The sequence below is a fragment of the Dendrobates tinctorius genome, unplaced genomic scaffold (assembly GCF_039654945.1).
Source record: "Dendrobates tinctorius isolate UK_male_01 unplaced genomic scaffold, ASM3965494v1 ptg000136l, whole genome shotgun sequence".
Classification (NCBI taxonomy): domain Eukaryota; kingdom Metazoa; phylum Chordata; class Amphibia; order Anura; family Dendrobatidae; genus Dendrobates; species Dendrobates tinctorius.
In genome coordinates this window covers 7462270-7482729 of record NW_027361804.1, presented here as the reverse complement: position 1 = coordinate 7482729, position 20460 = coordinate 7462270, and the positions used below count along the sequence as shown (strand labels likewise).

The 20460-nt window shown below is 42.0% G+C and overlaps 1 protein-coding gene across 1 annotated transcript; it reads left to right on the top strand.

Moving 5' to 3' along the window:
- Positions 1–13410: 13410 nt before the first annotated feature.
- LOC141048570 (uncharacterized) lies at positions 13411–18425 on the top strand. The gene is made up of 5 exons (XM_073544287.1): positions 13411–13516; positions 16999–17041; positions 17711–17836; positions 17939–17964; positions 18281–18425. Exons 1-5 carry the CDS (start codon positions 13465–13467, stop codon positions 18346–18348), a joined length of 315 nt encoding a protein of 104 aa, XP_073400388.1. The 5' UTR covers positions 13411–13464; the 3' UTR covers positions 18349–18425.
- Positions 18426–20460: the final 2035 nt, after the last annotated feature.

The following is a 20460-nucleotide window of genomic DNA, read 5'->3' as shown; positions in this document are numbered from 1 at the left end:
TAGTTATATTCTTGTACAGTCATGGCCAAAAGTATTGACACCCCTGCAATTCTGTCAGATAATACTCAGTTTCTTCCTGAAAATGATTGCAAACACAAATTCTTTGGTATTATTATCTTCATTTAATTTGTCTTAAATGAAAAAACACAAAAGAGAATGAAGCAAAAAGCAAAACATTGATCATTTCACACAAAACTCCCAAAATGGGCCAGACAAAAGTATTGGCACCCTCAGCCTAATACTTGGTTGCACAACCTTTAGCCAAAATAACTGCGACCAACCGCTTCCGGTAACCATCAATGAGTTTCTTACAATGCTCTGCTGGAATTTTAGACCATTCTTCTTTGGCAAACTGCTCCAGGTCCCTGATATTTGAAGGGTGCCTTCTCCAAACTGCCATTTTTAGATCTCTCCACAGGTGTTCTATGGGATTCAGGTCTGGACTCATTGCTGGCCACCTTAGAAGTCTCCAGGGCTTCCTCTCAAACCATTTTCTAGTGCTTTTTGAAGTGTGTTTTGGATCATTGTCCTGCTGGAAGACCCATGACCTCTGAGGAAGACCCAGCTTTCTCACAGCGGGCCCTACATTAAATCATAGAATCGTAGAGTTGGAAGGGACCTCCTGGGCCATCTGGTCCAACCCCCTGCTCAAAGCAGGATTCGCTAAATCATCCCAGTCAGATGTCTGTCCAGCCTCTGTTTGAAGACTTCCATTGAAGGAGAACTCACCACTTCTCGTGGCAGCCTGTTCCACTCATTGATCACTCTAACTGTCAAAAAGTTTTTTCTAATATCTAATCTGTGTCTCCTCCCATTCAGTTTCATCCCATTGCTTCTAGTCTTTCCTTGTGCAAATGAGAATAAAGTTGATCCTTCTACAATGTGACAGCCCTTTAGATATTTGTAGACAGCTATTAAGTCTCCTCTCAGTCTTCTCTTTTGCAAACTAAACATTCCCAAATCCTGCAACCTTTCCTCATAAGACAGGGTTTGCAGACCGGTCACCATTCTGGTCGCTCTTTTCTGAACTTGCTCCAGTTTGTTGATGTCTTTTTTAAAATGTGGTGCCCAAAACTGGACACAATATTCCAGATGAGGTCTGACCAAAGAGGAGTAGAGGGAAATAATGACTTCACGTGATCTAGACTGTATGCTTCTGTTAATACATCCTAGAATTGCATTTGCCTTTTTTGCTGCTGCATCACACTGTTGACTCATATTCAGTCTGTGATCTATTAGTATACCCAAGTCTTTTTCACATGTGCTGTCACTTAGCCCTATTCCTCCCATTCTATATATGCTTTTTTCATTTTTATTGCCCAGATGTAGTACTTTGTATTTCTCCCTGTTAAAAACCATTCTGTTAGTTGCTGCCCACTTCTCCAGTTTATTTAAATCTTTTTGAATCCTCTCTCCTCTCTAGTATTAGCTATCCCTCCTAGCTTTGTGTCATCAGCAAATTTAATCAGTTTACCCTCAATTCCTTCATCTAAATCATTGATAAAGATGTTGAACAATACAGGGCCCAGGACAGAGCCCTGTGGTACCCCACTTGAGACATTCTTCCAACTGGATGTGCAGCCATTTACAACCACTCTTTGGGTCCGATCACTAAGCCAGTTATGAATCCACCTAACAGTTGCCTTGTCCATTCCATACTTAGTCATTTTTTCAATAAGGATTGTATGAGAGACTTTGTCAAATGCTTTGCTGAAGTCAAGATATACTATATCTACAGCATTTCCTTGATCCACCCAATCAGTGATACCGTCATAGAAGGAAATTAAGTTAGTCTGACATGACTTATTAGTTACAAACCCATGCTGACTCTGTTTAATCACTTCATTCTTATCCAGGTATTGACATACATGTTGTTTAATAATTTGTTCAAAGATCTTTCCTGGTATAGAAGTCAGACTCACCGGCCTATAGTTTCCTGGGTCCACCTTCTTCCCCTTTTTGAAGATAGGAACAACATTTGCTCTTCTCCAGTCTTCTGGCACTTCTCCTGTTCTCCAAGAATTTTAAAAGATTATGGAGAGGGGTTCAAAAATTTCTTCTGCTATCTCCTTCAGTACTCTGGGGTGTAATTCATCTGGACCTGGAGACTTGAATTCATTTAGGTTAGCTAAGTGTTTACTCACTATCTGTTTATAGATATCCTGGATTTTTCTATTCCCTTAATAGGACAGTGAATAACAGTTGATGTTGCATTTCCTTTCTGAGAGAAAACAGATGCAAAATAGGAATTTAAAAGTTCAGCCTTCTCAACATCCTGTCTTACCATTTCATCATTTTCATCCTGTAAAAATCCTATAGCATCTTTGACTTTTCTTTTACTTTTGACATATCCCCAAAATCCTTTATTATTGCTTTTGACATCTCTTGCAAGCCTCAGCTCATTTTCAGCTTTAGATAATCTGATTTGTGCCCTGCAGGTTCTACATTAAGCTGCAAAATTTGTTGGTAGTCTTCAGACTTCATAATGCCATGCACACGGTCAAGCAGTCCAGTGTCAGAGGCAGCAAAGCAACCCCAAAACATCAGGGAACCTCCGCCATGTTTGACTGTAGGGACCGTGTTCTTTTCTTTGAATGCCTCTTTTTTTCTCCTGTAAACTCTATGTTGATGCCTTTGCCCAAAAAGCTCTACTTTTGTCTCATCTGACCGGAGAACATTCTTCCAAAACATTTTAGGCTTTTTCAGGTAAGTTTTGGCAAACTCCAGCCTGGCTTTTTTATGTCTCGGGGTAAGAAGTGGGGTCTTCCTGGGTCTCCTACCATACAGTCCCTTTTCATTCAGACACCGACGGATAGTACGGGTTGACACTATTGTACCCTCGGACTGCAGGGCAGCTTGAACTTGTTTGGATGTTAGTTGAGGTTCTTTATCCAACATCCGCACAATCTTGCGTTGAAATCTCTTGTCAATTTTTCTTTTCCGTCCACATCTAGGGAGGTTAGCCACAGTGCCATGGGCTTTACACTTCTTGATGACACTGCGCACGGTAGACACAGGAACATTCTGGTCTTTGGAGATGGACTTGTAGCCTTGAGATTGCTCATGCTTCCTCACAGTTTGGTTTCTCAAGTCCTCAGACAGTTCTTTGGTCTTCTTTCTTTTCTCCAAGCTCAATGTGGTACACACAAGGACACAGGACAGAGGTTGAGTCAACTTTAATCCATGTCAACTGGCTGCAAGTGTGATTTAGTTATTGCCAACACCTGTTAGGTGCCACAGGTAAGTTACAGGTGCTGTTAATTACACAAATTAGAGAAGTATCACATGATTTTTCGAACAGTGCCAATACTTTTGTCCACCCTCTTTTTTATGTTTGTTGTGGAATTATATCCAATTTGGCTTTAGGACAATTCTTTTTGTGTTTTTTCATTTAAGACAAATTAAATGAAGATAATAATACCAAAGAATTTGTGTTTGCAATCATTTTCAGGAAGAAACTGAGTATTATCTGACAGAATTGCAGGGGTGTCAATACTTTTGGCCATGACTGTACATAGGGGCAGTATTATAGTAGTTATATTCTTGTACATAGGGGCAGTATTATAGTAGTTATATTCTTGTACATAGGAGCAGTATTATAGTAGTTATATTCTTGTACATAGGAGACAGTATTATAGTAGTTATATTCTTGTACATAGGGGCAGTATTATAGTAGTTATATTCTTGTACATAGGAGCAGTATTATAGTAGTTATATTCTTGTACATAGGAGCAGTATTATAGTAGTTATATTCTTGTACATAGGAGCAGTATTATAGTAGCTATATTCTTGTACATATGGGCAGTATTATAGTAGTTATATTCTTGTACATATGGGCAGTATTATAGTAGTTATATTCTTGTACATATGGGCAGTATTATAGTAGTTATATTCTTGTTCATAGGGGCAGTATTATAGTAGTTATATTCTTGTACATAGGGGCAGTATTATAGTAGTTATATTCTTGTACATAGGAGCAGTATTATAGTAGTTATATTCTTGTACATAGGGGCAGTATTATAGTAGTTATATTCTTGAACATAGGGGGCAGTATTATAGTAGTTATTTTCTTGTAGAAAGGGGGCAGTATTATAGTAGTTATATTCTTGTATATAGGGGCAGTATTATAGTAGTTATATTCTTGTACATAGGGGCAGTATTATAGTAATATTCTTGTACATGGGGGCAGTATTATAGTAGTTGTATTCTTGTAGATAGGGTGCAGTATGCTAGTAGTTATATTCTTGTACATAGGGGCAGTATTATAGTTGTTATATTCTTGTACATAGAAGGCAGTATTATAGTAGTCATATTTGTGTACATAGGAGCAGTATTATAGTAGTTATATTCTTGTACATAGGGGGCAGTATTATAGTAGTTATATTCTTGTACATAGGAGCAGTATTATAGTAGTTATATTCTTGTATATGGGGGCAGTATTATAGTAGTTATATTCTTGTACATAGGAGCAGTATTATAGTAGTTATTTTCTTGTACATAGGAGCAGTATTATAGTAGTTATATTCTTGTATATAGGGGCAGTATTATAGTAATTATATTCTTGTACATAGGAGCAGTATTATAGTAGTTATATTCTTGTACATAGGAGCAGTATTATAGTAGTTATATTCTTGTACATAGGGCAGTATTCTAGTAGTTATATTCTTGTACATAGGGGCAGTATTATAGTAGTTATAGTCTTGTACATAGGGAGCAGTATTATACTAGTTATATTCTTGTACATAGGGTCAGTATTATAGTAGTTATATTCTTATACATAGGAGCAGTATTATAGTAGTTATATTCTTGTACACAGGAGCAGTATTATAGTAGTTATATTCTTGTATATAGGGGGCAGTATTATAGTAGTTATGTTCTTGTACATAGGGGCAGTATTATGGTAGTTATATTCTTGTATATAGGGGCAGTGTTATAGTAATTATATTCTTGTACATAGGAGCAGTATTATAGTAGTGATTACCCTACAGTTATACGTGCAACTTACAGCTGACGTTCTGATGGAATCGATCACTTTTCCCGTCTTTTCCACCTGGCCCAGACCGACATGGCAGTTTCTTCCAGTCACCACTGGTCTGCAGAGATTACAACAAAGACACATCTGATTTGTCATATTTCCAGGACCGTCCTCATCTTTCCCCAACCTGCACAAATGCGTGATCCTACTATTACCACAATACTGAGCCGCTGCTCACGTGTCCTTATTACTGCACCTGTAGTTTGACACAATAACAGCGCTCCTCTTAGCTCCCCATATAATAATGCCTCCTTTGTGTCTTCTGCTGTAGATGGTAAAATTTCTCCCTAGGAAATATTAATGCCCCTTGATAAGTGTCCACATTGTATCCCTTTGACGGCCACAATTATGTAAGTGCCCTTATAACAATAATTCTTAAGTGCCCACCTAACTTTTAATAATGTCCTTTGTGTCCCCCAATGTACAGCTTCTCTATACACAGTATGGTGGGCCCACACCTCCCTTATACAGAGTATGGTCGGGATCACACATGGGACAAACAAGGCCAAGTCTCGCATGTTAATTCCCGTAACTGCCGCCGCCACTCGGATCAGAGCGTGCGGCCACATAGCAATACATGCAGCCGCACGCTCCGCTCCCGAGTGCCGGGTATTAACATGTGAGTCTCGGCCGTGTTTTGTCGCATGTGTGATCCCGACCTATGATGTCTCCACAGCTCCACTACAAACACGAGGCTCCGGCAAACCCACACACTGACATCCTGTGTGTGCTTTGCTGCTATGACAGAGTTCCCGCGAGGCTTTATGACCTCACGAAGTCGGGAATGTGGCCTCCTTCACGTGCGTTGGCGCCTCGGACGTTCTGTAGACCGCAGGGTAAAACATTCTGTGGTCTACAGAACAGCGCGGTAGTGCGGGGAGATTGTGTCTCTCTGCTCTGCCATGGAGATTAACTGTATTGGCGCCTCTGCACGCCGATACAGTTAAGGGTTGCATAGCTCCGGGTGGGCTCCTCTGAGCTCGGCGCCCAGGGTGACCGCACCCTCTGTTCCTCCGGTAGCTATGTTACTGAGGAGTAAACATAGGAGAGCGCACTTGAGGAGGCTGGGAGTATACAATGAAGAATGGAGAAATTGTGGAAGACTCTCCAATGTGGTTGATGTAGGAAACTTCCGCCGAGAGGCGATGTTGTACGGAGTCATCTTGATGGGCAGAGATAAAGTGGTGAAGGTTATTTTCAAAAATCTGTTTAACCCATACCACTTGCCTTTTGAACTGTGGATGGTACGTGGAGGAAGAGGAAAAATCCAGCTGTATGCTCATCAGCTTGCAAAGCGTTTTTAAGACTTTTGAAGTGAAGTGAATTCCATGGTCAGAGACTATGTGGAGAGGAAGGCCATGGAGACTAAATACAAGCTGGAAGAACTGCATGGTGAGCCTAAGTGCGATGGGAAGGCCGACCAGTGAAAAGAAGCGAGCCATCCTAGAGAACCGATCCACCATGACCCAGAGGGTGTTGCAGCCTTCAGAGACAGGCAGGTCTGTGATTAAATCCTGGAAGACTTGCATCTGCAATGTTGTGGACAGGCCGTTACAAAGTCCCGGACATTCTTTACCAGCAAGGACCATCAGAAGTGGAGAGCAATTGGCTCAGTAGATATGCATATGCCCATATGACCAGCCAACGTCGTGTCCCCAGCACCTAATTCCCCTTGTCCTAGCAGTAGGGACAAAAGTCTTGCCTGAAGGAATGTCTTTTAAAAGTACCAGAGCTGTTTCAATAATCCTGTCCAGGTCAATGATGTGCTGAGGATCCTCCAGAGAATCGGTCACATCAAAGGATCAAGACAGAGGATCTGCTTTGACATACTTTCCAGGATGGAAGAGTAATTTGAGTTACGTGAAAAGAGCGAAAGAGTGCCTCCTTGGCTTGACGAGGATTTAATCGCTGGGTGGACTGAAGGAAGGTCAGATTTTCATGGTCCATGTTCAGATGCTTCTCCCAAAATTAGAATATCATCAAAAAGTGAATTTATTTCAGTTCTTCAATACAAGAAGTGACTCTCCTCTATTCTATAGCGTCATTACACACAGAGTGATCTATTTCACATGTTTATTTCTGGTAATGTTGATGATTATGGCTTACAGCCAATGAAAACCCAAAAGTCATTATCTCAGTAAATTAGAATAATTAACAATAAACACCTGTAAAGGCTCCTAAGTGTTTATAAAGGTTCCTTAGTCTGTTTAGCTCCACAATCATGGGGAAGACTGCTGACCTGACATGTCCAGAAGTCAGACACTTTTTGTATTGAAGAACTGAATTAAATTAACTTTTTGATGACATCCTAATTTTGTGAGAAGCACGTGCATATTACTTCCAGAGAGCTTGTGCCCTCCAGTAGATGTCGCCCTTCCTCGAGCACCATCTTATTGGCCAGAAGCTCACGATCCCCAGTGGTATAGTTACACTCGGCCGGCAAAAACATTTTGGAGAAAAAAATCGTGAGAGACAGACTTCCCCAAAGAAGATCTTTGCAGGAGCACTGCCCCAGCACTAATAGAAGAGGCTTCTACCTCCATGAGAAACTGCTTGTTGGGATCGGGGTGGTGCAAAACTGAAGCTATATATGGTATGTGGTATTTTCCTGAGGAAGGGGTGGTATTCACCCTGAAGCGCATCGATTAAACCACTTCATAACTGTTTCTACGTCTTGGAAATCTATTATTTGGCCAGCGGGGACTGGAATCCACATCTTCTCTTCAGTGTATGGTATTGTCGGGTCATTGACCGACCTGTGGATCTGCGGCAGCCTTTCCTACATGTGCTTTAACCACCTAATACCAGGTGAGCAGCTTCCTACTTAAAAAGTGCTAACTTACTATCGGATAAGACACTATTGCGCTTTGTGTCTCCCTTTTTTTATCTATTAGATTATCTTGGTCAGAAGAAAAGAGGTGAATGCACAGTTTGAAATGGATAAGACATAGTTTAATGGAGCTGCGGCTCTCCCTGGAATCTCCATTATAGCAGGAAGGAAGTGGAAGCTGAAGCTTGGCAATTCCACCAGAAACAGGCTTTAGGCAGTTTCATCGAGAAAACTGACAGTCCTGAGGAGGGTTGGTGAGACATCGTTGAGGCGGAGGACATGGCGGCAGAATGACCCTACAACCGGGTTGCCATCATATTGATAGCCTGAATCATCTAGTCCTGCCATCCTTGTTGAGAGCAGACCTCCTTGTATAATACTTGCACATTAGACTTGGGAATTATGGAATTATGGGTTCTGAATTGTCAGCCGGGTCAATGGCGTGATCGAACTGTAACACTGGTGGGTGAAAACCCACTGCACCACGTGACGGGCTTACCCTGGAGGGTCGTGACTATCAGGTATTCACTAGAGCTTCTGATGGTGGGGATAGACCTGGTTGACGGTAGCCACCATGCACCACTCCAGGGCAGTTCCCAGGTCTGCAGCAGCTGACCAGAAGGTCAGAGACATGGGTACGAAGTACAGGTGTAATGAGGCAAAGACGTGGTCAGACAATCCTAGGTCAGGGCAGGCAGCACGGCTTCAATATATGTAGCCGAGGTCAGGAGCGGAGAGGTTAGGATAAACAGGTAGTCAAGTCGGGTCAGAAAATAGGAGAGACAAAACAAGACAGACCTTTACAAGAATCTAGACAGAGACTGAACTAGAACCTTAGATCAGGCGAGGAGTGGTGGAAGAGCTGTCTAATAAAATTAATAAAATCCCTGCCGCTTGGGGATAGGCAAGAGGATCTCAACTCTGCAGGACAAGATGGGGCTAAATGCCTGTAGGAAGTGGCCGTGCCTTACTATAGCCAGTTGGAGACTTAACAGCAACAGGAGGATGTAGCAGTGTTGGAAATGCTACAAAAGGCAGCTTAGCGAGACAGCCCGCGACTGTGGAGATCAGGTCGATGACCACAGCGAGTAGGGTGGCAGCCGTCCCATAAAGAAAGAACGGAGCGGTGGTGCACATGAGCGGTCAACGGTACATTTGGACAAGGCATTTTAAGGCTCCGTTCTTGGGATCAGTGGGGTCTGACTGCAAGTTATCAAAAGCGTGGAATTGGTATCTCATTAATGAGGCCATCAAGGTTGTAATTTACAGATAAGGAGCAATGTATGGTGGCCTCGTTACACCTGCTCAGTATTTGTTTCTCTATGGAATGGTTCACATGGGAAGATTTTTTTTTTTCTATTTTTTTTTTTTTTCAATATAGTAAACATTTAAAAATATAAATAATGGAAAAAAAAGATGTTCCAAGTCTCAAATGTATCTGAATTTTAATATATTTTTTTCAAGAGGAAATTGGAGGTAATTTTCAGCTTACCTCCTCATGAGACAGATATATTTAGTTAATAGTCTTTATTATTTTATTTTATTTTTTATTTTTTTACACTTGGGATTGGAGCTTTATGATTGGCTGACCAAGGAGGTAGACTGACGTGTCCCCTTCTGATCTCCTCGCTTCCTTTTCTACCTATTTGCCAGCGGCAAATAATAGGTTGCAACAGTGAAATTCCATCTTACCTAGAAAAGACAGTCTCCTCCTTCGCTCTTCCAGCCCAGACCACTATTGAACCAGTTGTGATGGAGTTGCAAATTGTATGTATTCTTCACTTAGTGGGATACTGAGCTCAAGTTTTTGACTTCTCCATCACTTAAGACAGAAAAAATAAATTGTACATCTGGAGGCCCTCTATAAGGTTTTTCTTCAGAGCTTGCCTGAAAAATATATAGAGTGGTGATCCTGATATATCCTTCTTGTAAAGACATATACCAATACAAGACAAAGCCAACAACAACCTAATGGTGCACATCTAATATGGATCAGTTTACAAGGAAGGGATCAGATAATTATCTGTGTGTTAGCAGGACCAGTTAAATTGTAATAAAAATGCACTATATAATGCATTGTATTTTTAGATCCAAGGTTGGGTAGGTATTAATAGACTGTTGTATTACCAATTCAGTCAATCAGCTAGCATAAAAGGAGGCTTGAAGAGCTCTATATATACAGGAGGCCACAGAAGGGTAAGTAGATGATGAAGAACATTGATCAGTCAATATTAAGTATATTTCGCTCATTGCTGTAGATTTATTATGTACAGATATAAGGTCTGAGGTACATAAAGGGAACCGCAATGGGATCAAACCACACACCTACTCTATCACAAAAACACAGAAAAATAAATTAAGTGCACATTTTATGGGTGAAATTAACCTTTACAACAGGTCTCTTTTTACTGATTATGAGTAAAATATGAGTGTAATCAAACAAGATAATTGTTTCACCAAAATAGGAGTTGAAATAATATTGATGCTGCCAGATTTAATACACACTCTGAGTATAGTAGTAATGAACATCGTTATAGATTTGGCTATAATTTATGAAATGCAATTACATTTTTCTCTTTAAGATATCATGGATAGGTATAAGTTAGGAATTACTAACATGGAACCGCAATGGGATCATACCACATGCCTGTTCTGCTATATATATACAAAAAAAGTAACAAAATAACAAATCCAGCTACTTTGCAATTGTGATATATCCTTCAAAAATCCTCTATTTGCTAATTGTGAATAGAATTTAACCTTTGTTATGGTTTTATGCTATGTCGGTAGCTATACCATGTAATAGAAAAGGAATAGTTCATACTGTAAATATTTACTGGAAAAGTTTCATGGACTATAACAACCTACAAAGAACTTGAGATATCTTAACTCATTAAAAAAAAAACAATTTCTGTTAAACTAAAATTTCCTGGTTGCTTTCAAATTTGTTTTATCAACCCCATGACAGAAAAGATTAATGTGCCTTTAATGAGTATGGATTATTTGTTTACTTTCCTCAATCTTATATCAGAATGAACCTATATTTAAAGCTAAAGCTGCTCACACAGATGTTTTTCAAGGACTTCAAATCAGGTCCTTATCGCGACAAGGTTGAGACTTGTTTTGACCGTTATATAAAACCCTATATCTCTTTCATTAGCCAGGACTTTCTCCTCAAAGAATCCTAAGGCAGAAAACATGAAGGCTTTCATCATCTTGCTCTCTCTGGTTGGCATCTGCTATGGGCAGTCAAAGCTTGGTAGGTTATATTTTTCTGTGTTTAGAAGGAATAGTCAATTTCAATACCCGAAGTGAAATGGTTCTGCTTCTAAATGCCGTGTCCTAAACTTAATATTTCTTTTGACAGCCAAGTACAATCTCGAAAGTGCTTTGTCTGTATCTGGACTGTCCTCGGGATCCTACATGGCTAACCAGTTCCATGTTGCCCAGTCTAAACGAGTCATTGGAGCTGGCCTCTTTGCTGGAGGTACAAAGAATATCCTTCAAGGGAATGTCACACTTTTATGCTATTATATAGGTAAGGTTCTTTCTGATGATACCTTCTCTTTCGATGTCCCCACAGGACCATACTATTGTGCACAAGGAAACATGCTCACTGCAACTAATGCTTGTATGAAACTACCCGCAAGCATCAACGTCGCCACATTGAAGTCCAAGACTCAAACGTACGCCAACAGTGGACTCCTCGACCCCTTGTCCAACCTCGCCAACAGCAGAGTGTACATCTTTTCTGGAACACGTGATACTATAGTAGTTCCAGGTGAGTAAAATAATAAAGATGCATTTTTAGTCTTCTTTGACCCAACCATGGGCAACCAATTTTAGCTGAGTGTATACCCTAGAATATCTGCTATTCACGTAGACGTCTGCCATTGGAGTCCATCATCTACTTGTAGTGGAAGAGGTAACCCTTAATTGTCTTAGGGCTGCCTATATACAATCAACCCCGATAAGATACCAGGGTTTATTAATTTCCTTTTGGGCAATGAGTAGACCCTCAAAGTTCTATGAAGTGTCTATGGTTTATTTTGTAGTTTCTTCTACTATTCTTCAGACAGATTTGTCTGGTCTGGACCACTTTTTTTTTAGATTATTTCCTTCTGCATGGGAGCAGCATGTGAGGAGCTACTTCTAGGTGAAGGAACCTTATTTGTAGGTGATGCCAAATGATCCACTATTGTTTATTTTAGGTGTGGTGAAAAAGTTGGAGGAATATTACGCATCCTACATCACCAGTTCCGGAGCTCTCAAGACTGTGTACGACGTTGCTGCTCAGCATGGAATGGTGAGAGTCGTATCCGCCTATATCTATGCGCTAATGGGGTTGACATTGGGTGGAACCTATTGAGGGACACTCCAGGTTGAATTAATTATATTTCCTTTTGGGATAAGCTTCTTTTCATTACCGTTGAATGAACATTCGTGAGTAATGTAGTTAATGATTTCTGGTATTTATGGTTGCTTACAGCCCACGGACAGCTACGGAGGAGTCTGCGAGTCAACAAACCTCGATTACATCAACAACTGTAACTATAATGGGGCTTATGAGGCTCTCAATCATATCTATGGAGGGGGGCTGCAGGTGAGGAGGTCTTCGATCTCTGTATGATTTGAAGGTCTATGTTGAGACAAAGCTGTATTACTTATATTTCTGCCCTTTTTCTCATCACAGAAACCAAGCAGCGGAGCAGCATTTACTGGACAGGTAAAAAGTTCTATCAGAAGGATTGTGTCTGACTTAGCATTTCGAGAAACAACTCTACCCAAAATACCTAGATTCTCTATCAGGAAGTTTAGTTTATCCCAGATTTAAATGTAAAACCTTGATGTTGAGATTTCTAATCCACCTATGAAAAAGAGACCGCCTCCATCGTTCTAATTTTGTGGTTGTTCTGGAACTTTTTTTTGTTGATTAAGCGGGATCTACCTCCATAGAAGTCCAGATTAGGTACCGAAATGAAGTCAGTCCCTCATCTATCTCATAACAAAAAAGGACTCTTCCACATTCGTATGAAACAGAGCAATGAGTCCTATGAACAGTTTCTGCACTGCTTAATGAAGCTAAAAGAGGATCGATAGACGCATGTGTGGTGGGCAATGGTTATGGTTGCCTTCTTCCAAAAACAGTTGCTTATCTATCCAGGGAACCATGATTCACAGTATAGCCCCTTAAAGAGCAACTATTGAAGACAACCCCTTTCCTTAGGAAGAAGAAGCAGAGTACTTGGTGCTAATTGGAAATCTTATTGGCTTTAACTATTCTTCATCATTATCCACAAATTTATCACTAATGATTATTGGTTGAAATCTACAATATCTACCCACAGTATATAAAGGCGCTAAATAGTTGACAGAGACAGAGGCAGAGTCTTAGCAGGACTTTTTCTGTCTCTTACTGCCACACTAATACTTGTAGGTGGAAAGCCTCTGTATCTGGTCTGTCTGAGAGACCTTAAAAGACGTTAGTTATTCATTCCTGTCCTTCAGAATTCTTCAACTCTCTCTGTCTTTTGTCTTGCAGCTGATCTTGTTTGACCAGGTCGAATTCTTTAAACTTGCTGCTCCTTCAACTTACGGAATGGACACTGCTGGATATGTCTACGTTCCTTCATCATGCCAGAGTGGAGCGCGTAAGGGATTGACTTTGGTGGCAGAATGTGATGGCGATGGGTGTGGAATCACTGGGCCATGGGTCGGGCTTCCACTGGAGTGGCATGACTAAGTTACTACATTTGGTGGTGAGGATAGGCTTTGCTGCAGGTAGTAATCAGTTGTCACTCCAGGGCAGTCCCCGGACCTGCAGCAGCTAACCCAGGGGCGAGAGCAGGTATACGAGGTACAGAAAGGCGATACAGAAGCGTAGTCAGACGTTCAGAGGACGGGGCAGGCAGAACAGTTTCACTATGCATAGCCAGGGTAAGGAGTGGAGAGGTCAGACACAATGCGTAAACCAGCCAAGTCAGAAAGATGGAAAACGAGACAAGGACTTCAGCATGCAGACTCAGGGCAGGCAGCCTGACACTGGGAGGAACAGAGCAGCAAACACAGTTAGTAGCACGGCGTTGGGAATGTGTGTGTGCTACCACCGCGACACAGTGACTGGTGGTTTGAATTGTGGCGGACATGTAAATGTCTTGTGTTGACCCTGGTGTTGCTTGATGTTATTTGTAATATTTGCTCCTCCTGGTAGCATCTGATGGTGTTTGTGTTATTTAATGATCCTGGTTGTATCTGTTTGTCCTGATAGTATCTTCTGGTCATTGTTTTACACCATGGTTTTTTAGCCCATAGTGTTTTAGCCTATGGTTCTGGTAGTATCTGATAGTTGTGACAGTATCTTATGGTCTTTGCAGTGTCTTATAACTTTGATAGTGTCTAGAGTCCCTGGTGGAATGTGGTTATCAGAAGCCTAAAACAGTATCTGATTGTCCTGGTAGTATCTCATGGTCTTGTTTTGGGGTTTCTCTCACAGTTCTCATAGTATCTGGTGATCTTGGTAGTTTCTACTAGTCTTAAAAGCAGCTGACTATCCTGGTGGTATCTAGTAGTCTACATACCATGTTCCCTTTGTGGACTTGATAACGTGATTACCTTGATTTTCATCTCATTGTCCTAGTGTCTGATAGTCTTAGTACTCTCTCCTCATTTTGCCAACATCTCCTGATCAAGGTAGTGTCCAACTTTGATATTATGTTATGTGTAGTAGACCTTACAGTACCTCATAGTACTGGCAAACATCAAGTGGTCTTTATTAAACATGGTAGATTATGATGTCCTTGGCATTATTTTATAGTCTTTGTCAGTCCAATAGTATCTGGTGGTCGGTCTAACTTCTACTGGCCTTGACAACATCTTGTGATCCTGGTAGTATCTAGTGGTCTTGGCAGCTTCTGGTGGTCCTGGTAGTATCTACTGGTCTTTGCAGTTTCTGGTGGACCTGGAAGTACAGTATCTGGTTATTGTTGTAGTATCTAGTGGACTTGGCAGTTTTTGGTGGTCCTGGTTTTATCTACAGGTCTTGGCAGTTTCTGGTGGACCTGGAAGTATCAGGTGATTGTTGTAGTATCTAGCGGTCTTGGAAGTATCTGATGGTCCTGGGTAGTATTTAGCGGTCTCGGCAGTTTCTGATGTTCTGGTAGTATCTAATGGTATTGGAAGCATCTGCTGGTCCTGGTAGTAGCTAGAAGGTTTGTCATTTTCTAGTACTTCTGGTAGTATCTACTGGTCTTGAAAGCATGTGGTGGTCCTGGTAATGTGGCGCCCCCAGGAGTATGGCCACCACAGTGGCTTTGCCTTCCTCCAGGGGAGGGTAATGCCAGGCTTGGAGGCAATGATGGGTCTCTCTCACAGTCAATCCATACATGCAACACAGTTCCACTCCAGGCCAGCAGGGGTAACTCTGAACCAGGATTAAGGGGAGGAGTTCTCTGTGGGCCAGGAGGAAGGAGTAGTTAGTCTGCGGGGGGTGAAGTGTGCAGACGTGGAGAGAGAAGCTGGAGGTTGAGCTAGGAAGGAGAGCTCCCTCAGCTTGAGAGCGCATGAACTGGAGCCTGGTCTCCATGGTTGTATGGATACTAAAGGTCCTGCAACAGACACCAGAGGAGTAGGAAGCTGTAAATGCCCTGCTCCCATCTAAGACTTGAGGCACAACAGCAGCTTGGATAGAGAGCCGGGACTCAGGAGAAAGGAGCCCCCGAGATAGGCTACAGCTGTCTGCCGTGCAAGTAAGGTTCTTGAGAACATCTGACAGGAGGAACTCTAGAGTAACTAAGTACTGGAGTGCTTCACACTACAAGGCGCTAGGAAGGAGACTGCACAGCCCTTCTGTGAGCGAGAATCCCTGAGTTGCTTCCAGGCTAGCCTGCTCTGTTACCATCTGTAATCAGGACCCTGGTCTGCAGTTATCAAGTAAAGGTACAGAAATTTCACCCCGCTGTGTCTTGTCTGCTTCCTACCCTGTCGGCACTGCTACATCCCCGTGCCAATCACATCTACACTGCCCTGGGACTACAGCTCCACCTGTGGGGAGCTGCACCATCTTTGCTGCACCACACTATCAGTCCCAGCGGATCTGCATGCAGCGTCGGCTTAACACCTCCTTTGCCGAACACCACAGGTGGCGTCACGAACAATTCCATTAACCACGAAAACCACCCTTGATTTGGGCGCCCAGGGCCACGGACCGGGTCACTGCTGCTGTGACACATCTCCCTGACACCGGCCCGATACCGAGTACCCCACAGCCCTGGGAGGGCGACCCAGTAGGATCTAGTGGTCTTGGTAATTTCTGGTGGCGCTAATAATATCTGCTGGCAGTTCTAACGTCTACTGGTCTTGGCATTATCAGGTCGTCGGATATAGTGGTCTTGGCAGTTTCTGGTGGTCGTTGTAGTATTTAGTGATCTTGTAAACATCTGGTGGTCCTTGTAATATCTAGTGGTCTTGACAGTTTCTGGTGGTCCTGATATATAATCTAGTGGTCTTGGAAGCATTTAGTGGTTGCGGTAGTATCTAGCAGTCTTAAAAGCATCTGGTGGTAGTATCTAGTGGTCTATGCAGTCTCTAGTGGTTCTTGTAGTATCTAGTTATTTGAGCAATTTCTGGTGGTCCCAATAGTATTCGGTTGTCTTGGCAATATCTGGTGGTCTTGGCAATTTCTAGTGGTCTTGGTGGTATCTAGTGGTCTTGGCAGTATCTGTCCTGTGGTCTAGTTTGGATAGGACGTGATGACCCATGACAGTATTCAGTGACTCTGGTAACATCTAGCCATGTTGGTATTAAATAACGATCTTGGAAGATGTATACTATATGGTGTTTTATGTGGGTTGAAATTATGAGAAAACCATAAAAAAATGGCAAGTAGGATGGGTTAAGGGTCTACTTTCTAGTTTTCTAAGTTCTCATTTTTTGTTAAATAAACAAGTTGGGCCCATAGCCTGAAAGAGTGGACCCTTGTTATAGAAGGTCCTGCCAACCACCATGATCCAAGAAGCACGAGGGTCTGAACAAGTGAGGGTCAGATGTGTCCCTCTGCACCTAAACCTTAACTAGGGATGTTTGTGCTTTTTTTTTACCATTCTTTCTTCTAAGTGATTTGTATTTTTTTTTTCAGAATGCAAACTCCATATTGTCTTCCACGGCTGCCTGCAAGGAAGGTGAGAACAGCCCTGACATGATTTGTTGGACTCGTACTTCATGTTCTGTACAGAGACATTAGAAGCAAAAGACTGACTGAGATACAAGTATGAACTGGGCAAACTGTAATCTGGGCAAAGGGGATTGTGAAGGGAAGGGGAGGAGGTGAGCTGTGACATCATCTATGCTGAATGATGGATCCAATGTTACCTACTGTATATAGAGCTGTTATCAGTCATTGTACAGGAGGGGGAGGAGGTGAGCTGTGATATTATCTGTGCTGAATGATGGATCCAATGTTACCTACTGTATATAGAGGTGTTATCAGTCATTGTACAAGAGGGGGAGGAGGTGAGCGGTGATATCGCCTATTGTGAATAATGGATCCTGTGTTATCTGCTGTATGTAGAGGTGTTATCAGTCATTATATTACGAGAAGGAGGTGAGCTGTGACATTACCTATTGTGAATAGTGAATCCTGTTATCTACTGTACATAAAGGTGTTATCAGTCATTACAGGAGGGGGAGGAGGTGAGCTGTGACATCACATCATCTAAAGAATAGTTCACGTTCTGATGACACATCCCTTTTAGGTCGTGGTCTCTGTGTATCCTGGGAGTTGTAGTTTCATAGCAGTTTTCGGTGCAGATGATGCATAATTACAAGACACATTTCTTTTTGTTTTACAGGGAAAAACTTGGTGACAAATACGCCAGATACACCGGGTACAACCAGGTGGCCGATCTGAACAACTTCATCATCCTGTATCCTCAGGCCAAGTCCAACTTGTCCAACCCCAACGGATGCTGGGACTGGTTAGTATAGGACCTGTGGCTTCTGAGCTGCTGTATCTAATCCTATCCTGTGTGATGCAGCAGATGAGCTGTGTATCTAATCCTGTGTCCCTCCCTCTACAGGTGGGGATTCAGCAGCTCTGCATACGGTAAGACATTCATCCCTTCTGGTCATATATATAGACCTGATGTAGTCTAGATGACATATAGTTGTGGCACTAGCTCCGCCTCCTGATGACATCACACCACTCTACGCCGCCCCCGAGGGGTCATATTTACTTCAGTGCATTCTGGGAATTAGTCCTAGTTTAGCAGTTAACTGGCAGACTTTCCATGATGAACATGTAAGTGGTAACCTCTGTAGGAGCAGCAATGGCGGCCACATTGGTTTACATCGTGCTGTCCTAGATATCGAGGCTTACCTCGGGATTTGCATATTTCTAACTCCATCCTTTACATTTCCAGCTAACAAGAACGGCTATCAGATGACCGGCGTGGAGAGGATGATGCTCAGGACTCTTGGTCTCTACTAATGTGCAAGAGGGGAGAGGGGGAGATGGAGCTGCAGGACGGCCGGTTACATCTCTGCTTGTAAATATGGTGACTTTTAGATGTGGTAACTTTTCCGTCATCGCGTTCGGGATCTGTCGATCACAGAAAACTCTGGATTGTAGTTTTTACTCTACAATAAAGTTCCTTCTGTCGGATTCTACTGTTGCACGTCACTTCTCATTTCTTGTGTCTTGGTTTTACTTAAACTGCACTGACTTGTTTTGGGGTTTCTCTCACAGTTCTCATAGTATCTAGTGATCTTGGTAGTTTCTACTAGTCTTAAAAGCAGCTGACTATCCTGGTGGTATCTAGTAGTCTACATACCATGTTCCCTTGGTGGACCTGATAACGTGATTACCTTGATTTTCATCTCATTGTCCTAGTGTCTGATAGTCTTAGTACTCTCTCCTCATTTTGGCAACATCTCCTGATCAAGGTAGTGTCCGACTTTGATATTATGTTATGTGTAGTAGACCTTACAGTACCTCATAGTACTGGCAAATATCAAGTGGTCTTTATTAAACATGGTAGATTATGATGTCCTTGGCATTATTTCATAGTCTTTGTAAGTCCAATAGTATCTGGTGGTCGGTCTAACTTCTACTGGCCTTGACAACATCTTGTGATCCTGGTAGTATCTAGTGGTCTTGGCAGCTTCTGGTGGTCCTGGTAGTATCTACTGGTCTTTGCAGTTTCTGGTGGACCTGGAAGTATCTGGTGATTGTTGTAGTATCTAGTGGACTTGGCAGTTTTTGGTGGTCCTGGTGGTATCTACTGGTCTTTCCAGTTTCTGGTGGACCTGGAAGTATCTGGTGATTGTTGTAGTATCTAGCGATCTTGGAAGTATCTGATGGTCCTGGGTAGTATTTAGCCGTCTCGTCAGTTTCTGATGTTCTGGTAGTATCTAATGCTATTGGAAGCATCTGTTGGTCCTGGTAGTAGCTAGAAGCTTTGTCATTTTCTAGTACTTCTGGTAGTATCTACTGGTCTTGGAAGCATGTGGTGGTCCTTGTAGGATCTAATGGTGTTGGTAATTTCTGGTGGTGCTAATAATATCTGCTGGTAGTTCTAACGTCTACTGGTCTTGGCATTATCAGGTCGTCGGATATAGTGGTCTTGGCAGTTTCTAGTGGTCGTTGTAGTATTTAGTGATCTTGTAAACATCTGGTGGTCCTTGTAATATCTAGTGGTCTTGACAGTTTCTGGTGGTCCTGATATATAATCTAGTGGTCTTGGAAGCATTTAGTGGTTGCGGTAGTGTCTAGCAGTCTTAAAAGCACGTGGTGGTAGTATCTAGTGGTCTATGCAGTCTCCAGTGGTTCTTGTAGTATCTAGTTATTTGGGCAATTTCTGGTGGTCCCAATAGTATTTGGTTGTCTTGGCAATATCTGGTGGTCTTGGCAATTTCTAGTGGTCTTGGTGGTATCTAGTGGTATTGGCAGTATCTGTCCTGTGGTCTAGTTTGGATAGGACGTGATGACCCATGACAGTATTTAGTGACCCTGGTAACATCTAGCCATGTTGGTATTAAATAACGATCTTGGAAGATGTATACTATATGGTGTTTTATGTGGGTTGAAATTATAAGAAAACCATAAAAAAATGGCAAGTAGGATGGGTTAAGGATCTACTTTCTAGTTTTCTAAGTTCTCATTTTTTTGTTAAATAAACAAGTTGGGCCCATAGCCTGAAAGAGTGGACCCTTGTTATAGAAGGTCCTGCCAACCACCATGATCCAAGAAGCACGAGGGTCTGAACAAGTGAGGGTCAGATGTGTCTCTCTGCACCTAAACCTTAACTAGGGATGTTTGTGCTTTTTTTTTCACCATTCTTTCTTCTAAGTGATTTGTATTTTTTTTTTTTTTTGGTTTTACTTAAACTGCACTGACTTTTGAATATTTTTTGGCCTCAGCTTTTCTGGTGGGTCTTTTTAAACTTAAGCCCCACTCCTGAATACAATGGCCACACCTCTAAGACCGCTCCTGAGCATATTCTCATATTTATCAATGTTTATCACAGCAATGTCTACACTAAGGGTGTGCAACCTGCGGCCCGCGGTCCACACACTACCCAAGATGGCTGTTAATGCAGCC

Bases quoted from the DNA above. Each gene is read 5' to 3' on its own strand.
- LOC141048570 (XM_073544287.1), top strand. From the start codon at position 13,465: ATGGACACTGCTGGATATGTCTACGTTCCTTCATCATGCCAGAGTGGA. The intron at 17,042-17,710 runs GTGAGAACAGCC...TTTGTTTTACAG, and splicing joins CACGGCTGCCTGCAAGGAAG to GGAAAAACTTGGTGACAAAT. The intron at 17,837-17,938 runs GTTAGTATAGGA...CTCCCTCTACAG, and splicing joins CCCAACGGATGCTGGGACTG to GTGGGGATTCAGCAGCTCTG.